This window comes from the organism of the source record quoted next, unplaced genomic scaffold (assembly GCF_019419815.1).
Source record: "Pyrus x bretschneideri cultivar Hongxiangsu unplaced genomic scaffold, Pyrus_bretschneideri_v1 Contig128, whole genome shotgun sequence".
Classification (NCBI taxonomy): domain Eukaryota; kingdom Viridiplantae; phylum Streptophyta; class Magnoliopsida; order Rosales; family Rosaceae; genus Pyrus; species Pyrus x bretschneideri.
Window position 1 is genome coordinate 376,274 of NW_025999422.1, and position 9,799 is coordinate 386,072.

General features: G+C 38.8%; 1 protein-coding gene across 1 annotated transcript; it reads right to left on the reverse strand.

Annotated features, from left to right (window-relative positions):
• Window positions 1–2,738: 2,738 nt before the first annotated feature.
• Window positions 2,739–4,467, reverse strand: LOC103963848 (capsanthin/capsorubin synthase, chromoplastic-like). Its single transcript, XM_009376701.3, has one exon. It carries the CDS (start codon window positions 4,380–4,382, stop codon window positions 2,892–2,894), a length of 1,491 nt encoding a protein of 496 aa, XP_009374976.2. The 5' UTR covers window positions 4,383–4,467; the 3' UTR covers window positions 2,739–2,891.
• Between the last annotated feature and the right edge of the window lie 5,332 nt (window positions 4,468–9,799).

Consider the following 9,799-nt stretch of genomic DNA (forward strand, 5'->3'; position numbering starts at 1 on the left):
ATTCTCACCTTACATGAAGCAACTAGGGAATGCTTTTGGTTGAGCGCAGCTGTGGGCCATATTTGAAGCTCTTGTGATCTTTACCCCGTCATTGATGTCTCGACAACGATTTATGAAGACAATGCAACAAGCATCGAACAACTTAGAAGGGTTGCATCAAAAGAGACAACACCAAGTACATTGCGTTGAAGTTCTTCGTCTTACATCAAGATCATCAGAAGATTGAAGTCATGCAAAATCCATTCACAAGACAATCTGGCCAACCTCTTCACCAAAATCACTACCGAATGCGAAGTTTCAGAAGCTTGTTCAAGAAATTGGTATGCGTAAACTTTTCGAGTTGTAACATTGTTAGTTCTCTTTGGAATTGTGTCAAACTCAGGGGGAGTATCTTGAAGTATACTTGCTTGATCTTAACGTACTTTTTTTTTCCCTACAATTAGGAGCATTTTCCCCACTGGGTTTTTGCTACCTAACTAGGTTTTAATGAGACACCCACCTTGGGTTGATCATATCCCTGTCGACGTCCCGTAGATGTTTCATTTGATTTTGCATTACTCACGCATTTTCCCTTAGACTATGGATTTTGCCCCTACTTGGGTTTTTACCATAACCATAGGGTTTTTTGTGAGACTTACTTCCTTATGCAAGTTCCTACCTTATTGAGAATAACGTGTTCCTAGAATCAGTGTCCCTCAACCTTTACATGATGCTGAATCTACTTGAGTATTTATACACTCAAGGGGGAGTGTTGTAAACTTCTAATTTAAGTATGATTGTGTAAATCCTAGATTAGATTTGATTATAGTTATTGTTTCCTATATGGACTTGTATTCCTTGGAGGAGAATGATTTCTTCTCTCTCTTATTACTATAAATAAAGGCACTGCGTAGGCGAAATAACGCACACATTCCTTTACACAACCCTACAAACACATGTCTCTCTATTTTCTCTCTTTGTGCCGCCAACCCCCTTCCTTTGTCAGATAAAATAGGCCATAACAATATAAATAAAAATTACTAACAAAAGATCCTTCATTACGTTAGGCAAATAAAACGCATTTGCTGATAGGAAGAAAATAGGATTGCAACGATGTGACACAAGATCTAGTTTGATTTGAGGAATTTTTTGATGTAATTGTTTATTTGTTACTTAGCAAAGGATAGAATTTATTTGTAATTTGGGGCAGGACATTCTTTTTCTCTTCAACCGGATTAAATTTCTCGACAAAATCATTATTCAGCCCAAATAAAGACACCATATATTACACTTACTTATTTCCCCATTAGTTGATATTGTAGTTATGTAAAAACAAGTCGCCACTTAGTATCACAATTTAGTGATATTCATTTTCACTTGTAAGTGAGAGATCTTAGATTCAAATTTTACCGAAGGCGAAGTTGAACCTTATTATTATGGCAATCCCATTATAAGACTTAGGCCACTCATCAACCATGTAGATACTATTGTTTGTTCCAAAAAAAAAAAACAAAAAATTGTCAATAGAACATACTTAAGCTTTGTTCGTATAGACGCGCACACGATGAACGATTTTAGAAAAGTTTTGAAAGATACGTCCCATGAACTTTCTTCAAGGTGTGTACCGTAACCATTTCCTAATAAAAGTACAAAATTGATCAGAGTATTCAACTCTCTCTTTCCAAACCCTCCGTATATAAACACAGATTTTTTATTTTGAAACGTAAACACAGAGATTTATTCATGATATATATGACCTTGTTACCAGAGTTTTAACCCCAATTTAGTTCTAATATATACGAAATTGTAAATCCAAGGGACCTTCCTATGTTCCCACAACTTGCAAAAGAATGGTTCGAAAAAATGCCAACGGGAGAGGTTCCGCTGATGCACTGACAAAAAAAAAAGATGGATTTTGGAGGAACAAATTCTTGTATTAGGGCTGGTTTAGTATTGATGTGTTTTGAAAAAAAGCTGCTTCTACTGTGCTGTGAGAATAAGCAGCTGTGAAATAAAGCAGCAAAGTGTTTGGTAAACTTTTTGGTAAAAGTGTTTTTGAAAAAAAAAAAACAGTATTAGAGTGTTTGGTAAACTTTTATGTAAAACAGATGTGAAAAAAAGCCGGTTTTTCAAATCTAGGTTTTGCAGCTTCTTGTTTTTGGCTTTTTTTTATCCAAAACTGTGAAAAAAGTTGAAGTTGAGTGTTTACCAAACACAAAAACAGCTCCCAGCATTTTTTTATAGCAGCTTTTTTCATAATCACCTCAGTACCAAACCAGGTCTTAGTCGATTGTCGAAAATCATTTGCTCTGTAATTCACAATGATAATGTGTAGCGGGATATGTTGCTCAAATTTGAAAACCCTTAATGAGTCTTTCCTTGTTGACAGTTGAATCCCGAATTGAGATCCACCATAAAAATCAATTAACAATATAGAGAGAGAGAAATCAAGATAGGCCCGGGACCATTCTGGTCCCTTCATGGCTCCGCCCATGTTAATTGAGTGACTCCCCTTTTTGAGTTTATGCACATCATCAAGCCTTCTCCTCCGGTACATCTGTTCATTTTCAATGGATACCTGCGGTCTTCTATCAGTTAGTTTTCGAGGTAAAATACGTAGCAATTCAATTTTATCAGGTATGAGTGAAATGGAAAACGTAGAAATGAAGTTACATATAAAGAGAATGGCCTTCCGGAAGGAAATATTGAAATGAAACAGAAGAAAATAAGAAAGAAAAACTAGCATAACCAACTACAGATTAAGAAATTGGGGAATTAAGTATACCATCCAAATAGCATTTTACACATGCTCTGTGTCTCAGCTGATCATTTGACAAGAGGATCACTTGTAAAATCAATGGAACGAAAACCAAACTCTTGTTACTCAACTAAATATTCCAAGTGTTACATTGCTATGTAGCTTCAAGTGCGAGATTGCCCATCAGTTTAACCAAGGGAACAGGACACTTTGTAACAATATCAAACCTAGATGAGGCAGAGGCTCGGGTAAACAGAGATAAACTCAACAACGCGAGCTCTCTCAGAGACAACCTTGACGACAGAAAGCCTTGCCAGTAATAAGGATTCAAGTCAAAGAAAGCGTCAAAGAAGCTTCTACTCCCATTCAGATCAAGCTTCAACAAAGTCTCCATACCAAATGAGTAAAAGTCCCTCGTGCATCTCCTCTCAATTGGCCACAAGCCATTCCATGCTCTATGATAAAGCGGTTGCCCTCGGATCATTCGGGTTGAACCAAGGCACTCTGCAATGGCCTCGGCCAACACCGGGGCTAGAGACATGGTTCTAGCCACCATGTACCCAGTTGAAGGGTGAACAACCCCAGAAGTCCCTCCAATTGACATCACTCTTTGGGGGATCCGAGGAAGCGGACCTCCCATTGGGATCAAACACTTCTCGTTTTCAATCACCCTCTTCACTCTAATCCCCAAATGCCTTAGCCTCGCAACCATTCGTTTCTTAATCTCCATATAAGACAACACCGGCCTACTAACAAGCGAAGTTTCTTCCAGAAACACCAAGTTTGAATCAAACGGCATTGCATATAAAAAAGTTGGGAATCTAGAATTACTAGTGCGCAAATAAGGCTCGTTATTGAGATGGGAATCTCTCCAATCCATTAGAAGCATCTTGTCCAAATCAAACGGGTGTTCTTCCACTTCAGCCAAAATACCATGAGCAATCTGATAGCCATGGTTCCTAGGCTTCTCATACTCTATGAAACTGCTTGCAAACCCACTAGCATCAACAATCAAGCTTGCCTTGAGCTCATTCCCATCATCGCACAAAATAGAGGACTCGAACTCTTCGTGTTCAATTTTCCAAACCTTAGCCTTATGAAATTGAACCCCATTGGAGAGACACCTCTCCAACAACAAAGTCTTGAGTTTCTTCCTACTAACTCTACCATAAGGGCGGTCCAAATACTTAGCCTTACTATCGTTCACATGAACAGAAGCCATAGGCCACGTTTTGTCCAAGCAACTTTCAAGATTCAAGCTTTCAAATTCATCAACCCAAACTCCATAGTTATTTGGCCACATAGAAAGAGGAGAAGGATCAACACAGCATACCTTAATGCCGTAGCGGGAAACTTGCTCCGCAAGGCGAAGCCCAGCCGGGCCGGTCCCGATAATGATCACATCTAAGCGAGACCGGGTTGACGGGTCGAATTGGTGGAGATCGAAGTGCAAAGACTCGGGTTTTGCCTCTGGTTTTAAGTCGAGAAAATTGCCGAACCTGCTGCTGTGGAATTTGGAGAGAGATTTTTTTGGAGATGGGTGATGGGTTTTTGGAAAAGGGAGTGGAGGGGTGGATGAGTGGAGGAATTGGGAAGTTTCGGCCGCTGCCGGCGGCGGTGGAAATGGCCAGAGAAGGGTGGCCATTAGAGAGAGAAATGAAGGTCAACGGGAAGTAGTAAGCAGTGTTATTAATAGATGCAGAATAAGAGAGAGCGACAGAAGGAATCTAATGTTTACTGTTAACAAGATACCTTTTCATGTTTTTGGTGGATTGCCTAACTTTTTAAGCAAAACTAATTAAAAGAGTTTGAAAATTTTGAGTTTTAACAATAAGAATAAAATAAAAGGTAAAATGAATAGTACCAGGATTGACTTTTTAGTGCAAAAATGTAATTTTTTGTTAAAATAAATAGTACCAGGAGTTTTTCGAAAAAGTTCCCAACTTTTTATCAACAGATCTTGAAGAACTAAAGGAGAATTTTGATGATTAAATAATTTCTTTATAAGAATTTTTATTCTAAAACTTGAAACAAATGAAATCCTTAATAATTAAGTTTGTGTTGGGGGCCTATTTTACTAAGGAATTATACAAAGAGAGAGAAGAGCCGGCAACATGAGAGAGAAGAGAGAATTGGTGAATTCTGTGGCATGTACTTCTTACTATACCTTTATTTGTAGTAGTAAGAAAGTAAAAATATTTGCTTTTCAAGTAATATGTTACAACTAGGAAACTATACTATAGAATCCTATAAGAATTTATACAATCACATTTCTAACTACTTTAAGACTGCAACACTTTTCCTTGAGTGTGTAAATACTTGATAAATGTCTCATCAAATTTTCAACAACGAAGTAAGAGCAGTTGATGAAGTCATCGACACAAGAGCGAATGCGAGTATCAAAACAAAAGGAAGAATGCACAAAGAGTTGAACTCACAAAACCTTGCTATGGTAAAATCCAGGGTTGGATAAAAAACCCATAGTCTAAGAAGAAAAATGAGACTTGCATTAAGTCAAAATTAAACGCCTTCAGGATGCAAGTAGAACGCACATAAAAGTATGACCAGCCAGGATGGGTGCCTCGTTAAAACCTCGTCAGGTAGCAAAAATCTAAAGGAAAATAGTACATTAAGATCAAATGAGTCTACTTCTGGATGCTTCCATGAGTTTGACAAAAATTATCAAGTGAGTCTACTTCTGGATGCTTCCATGAGTTTGACAAAACTTCCAAATGAGAACTACAAGCAATTCAACTCAAATAGTTTACGCATACCACTTCCTTGAACAAGCTTCTGGAAAGTAAACTTCGGTAGTGACTTTGTAAAGTGGTCGGCAAGGTAGTCCTAGGAACGGATTTCCTTGAATTCAATCTTTTGATACTCTTGTTGCTGATGTGAGAAGAAGAATTTTGGTGCAATATGCTTGGTGTTGTCTCCTTTGATGTATCCCTTCTTAATTTGGACGATACAGGTGGCGGCGTCTTCATAAATCATTGTAAGGACGTCAACAACAGAAGAAAGTCTGCTAGTACTTCAAATATACTCCATAATGGATCTAAGCTGAAAGCATTCATGCGTAGCTTCACGAAGAGTGAGAATTTCAGCAATATTTGAAGAAGTTGCAACTAAGGTCTGCTTGGTTGACCTCCAAGATATTGTGGTGTTTTCAACAATAAAGACATAACTTGATTATAGAGAGATGAAAGGGGTCAGCGGTTAAAGAAAGAAGAGAGAATTGATGAATTATGTGGTTTGTATTTCTCACCCCATTGTGTATTTATTTATAGTAGTAAGAAATGGAGAATCCTTGCCTTTCAAGTAATACATTACAACTAAATAACTATCAAAAGATACTAAAGAATTCTATAAGGATTTACACAAAGACATTCCTAACTAATTTAGGACTGCTAATAGTTTGATAATTGTAAAACATTTTAAAGGCCTAAAAAATAAATTTATTAGGTATATTGTATACACTAATATGTATTAGATGCTATCATCAAGTATTTCATATCCAACTCCATTAAGTGAGAGGTTTTATATTTGACTCTCGTAAAATTACATTTTACCCCCTCCAGTTTGGATATAATTACAACCTCATATATCATTTCTGAAACATTTCAATTTCATACATTCACTATTAATTCATTTCAATTTCATAATCAATTAGTCAATCCCTCAATTTGACTGTTAAGTGATGACGTAACACTTATAAGGCCCACATTTTTGCTAACGTGGATGCCACTAACATGCCACATATGCTAATATATTTTTTTAGAACATAATAGACCCCATTAGGGCTGGGCATGGGCCGGGACCAAATTTGGAGGAACTTGACCCTACCCATTTTAAAATGTAACGGGGCGGGCCATGCCGGGTAAAGGGATTTTGAGTTTAGGAATCAGACCTAACTTGGCCCGTTTCAAACAGGTAGGTCGGGGTGGGTCCACGAGTCCAATTACTTTTTTATTTTCGGTTTTAGGCATACTGAGATTAAAGCAGAATGAGGAGCAGTTCTGGTGCAGATCGCGACAAAGACTTCGAAGTCGCCGAGCTGTTCCGCGAGTTGATCGCCGAGCTGGATCGCAAGCGGCAAGTTCGCAAGGCGGTGGAGAATTCGAGGTCGGATTTGCAGGTTCAGTTTAACCTACATACTTGCCATTGCCCTACTCATCGTCGAACTAACGCCACTGGTCGTCCTCCTCACCACAGTCTTGCTAACCAACTATCTCTCACTCGACGACCTCACCACAAAGGTCGAGAACCCACTACCATCTCCCTCATCGTTAAACAACACTCGCTTGAAGTCGTGCGACCTCTTTGTGGTTTGATTTCGATCGGGCTTGATGATCATTGTGCCAAAATCGTAAGCCGTTTTCGTCTTCCTCTTCGTCGTCAAAGTAATCGATTAAGGCTCCGTCGTCGAAGTCCTTGGGAAGGCATTTGAGGAGCGAATGGAGAGAGGCGTCGTCGTCTTCGTCTTCATCGACATTACCCTTATAGACCATGATGGTGTATAGGTCGGGTTCTGGGTCGGAGCTTTTGTGCTTGCTCTGTCGATCAAACTCGGAGTCATCGTCGTCGTGGATGACTACCGTTGAGTAATCAAGTTTGGGTGGGATTTTTTGGGTCCGGCGAGTGGTAGGGATCAGATCCAGTTCCGATTGGGAGTGAAAGATAGGAAGATAGAGAGAGAAAAAGTGTGTTAGCTAGAGTCTGAGAGACATACTCTAGACTTGCATAGATAAGAAGGGTGAGAGAGTGAGTTGTAGAGGCGATGTCGTTAATGACTCGAGGTTGCTGGGCCGTCCATTGCAATTACAAACGGGCTGGTCTAGGGTCCCCTTTTCCTATACATCTAGAACCGCCCCACCCCTAAAATTTCAAAACCCTGCCCAACCCCACCCCGCCCAGTTTCTCTTATTAAAAAATTGGAATTGGCCTGTACCCACCCTAAACCTTGATTACCCACCCCCGACCCACGATTTTTATACCCATTTGCCCACCCCTAGGCCCCGCCCCACCTCTACTACTATTCACCTTCAACCTGCTCCCCTCCCTCGCAAAATGCGAAATTCATATTCTCCACGTCATCACTTAACAATTAACTTAACAGATTTTCTAACAGATATATGAAATTAAAATGAATTAATAGTAAATGTATAAGAATGAAATGTTTTAAATATTTTAAATATTTTGTATGAGTTTACAATTGATCCCAAAGTTAAGTAAGTAATATGTAATTTACCGTTTAAATTATTATAACTAGTTAATCCCAGTCAATATGTAAATCTCGCCACAAATTCGAACTCTAAAACCTTCATTTCACCGATTTCCCCCAAAAATCCTCTGCTCATTTTCCATCGAATCCCCATCAAACCCTTCCAAATTCACATCAATCCATAAGCTTCAGTTTCCCTCTAGGGTTTTCAGAGCTATGTAATTGCAGAGATAGAAAGTGGGTAGTCGTCAAAATGCTAGGAGGGTTGTACGGGGACCTTCCTCTGCCCTCTTCGACAGAGAAATAGAAGCCCTGCAATAGTGCGGTGTGGTTGAACAACACGAAAATGGCTCCACATACCCTCGGGAAGTCATCGTCGATTTTGCCCCGCTGCAGACGATTTAATTGTAGAACACTATTTCGCATAGAAGAGGGCTATGCCCTTTTATTTTTGTTTTCGATATTTCCAAGATGGAGAAGGATTTGGATATTTTCAAGATAGATATTAAAGACTATATATATATATATATTTTTTTTTTTAGTTTGATATTAAATATAAGATCCCACATCGCCCAGGGGTATATTCTCATCTCTACCTAGCACGAAGCCTTTTGGGAGCTCACTGGCTTCAGGTTCTATAGGAACTCCGAAGTTAAGCGAGTAGCGCACGAGAGCACTCCCATGATGGGTGACCCATTGGGAAGTTCTTGTGTGAGTTCCCAAAAACAAAATCGTGGGGCCCAAAGCAGACAATATCATGCTATGGTGGTGGAATAGACCCGAGAAGTGGTCCTCCCGGGCCGGGATGTGACAATTTGGTATCAAAGCCTAACCCTGGCCGCGTATGTGTCGACGAGGACGTTGGGCCCCTAAGGGGTGTGGATTGTAAGATCCCACATCGCCCAGGGGAGTGATTCTTATATGTATATTCCCATCTCTACCTAGCACGAGGCCTTTTGGGAGCTCACTGTCTTCGGGTTCCATAGGAACTCCGAAGTTAAGCGAGTAGCGCGCGAGAGCACTCCCATGATGGGTGACCCACTGAAAAGTTCTCGTGTGAGTTCCCAGAAACAAAACCGTGAGGATGTGCTGGAGACCCAAAGCGGATAATATCGTGCTACGATAGAGTCGAGCTCAGGAAGTGATCCCGCCCGAGCCAGGATGTGACATTAAAAGACTTGGAATCCACAAAATTAATTTTCATAAAAATATGGAATCAATAATATTAATCTTCATAACAATTTTAATCAGAAAGAAATTAAAATAAACATTAATTTAGTCCATCTCCGAGCAAACACCAAATTGAAAATAATATTTTTTTTTCATTATCCTGCCCTTTAGTCCTACACTGCACCAAACGCTTCACTAGTTTAGTCCAACTTATTCTAGTCTAAACCAGTCTAGCTTAGTCTCTAAAGCTAATCCAGTCCAAGATAATCCGGTACAACAAACACACCCTAAAACTCATTATCAATCATATTAAATGACCCTGCCCACTTTTATTATTTTCAAATTTTCTTTCTAAAATTCCTAACTTAATCATCAATTAGGCCTTAAAAATAGGAATTTTATTTCTACAAATCAAATTTCGCAATTTAAAATGGAAGACTTTTTTTGTTTGTTAAAAAAAATGGAAGACTTTTTAAAATATTTTGCTAATGAGAATTAAACTATATAAAAATTTATACAGACAATCATAAAACCAAACAAATAAACTAATATGCAAACACAATAAACAATATAGATAATAAAGGTACATGAATATATACATATATAGGTACACATTTACATAGGTTCATATATATAGGTGCATATATATAGGTATACATTTACATAGGTTC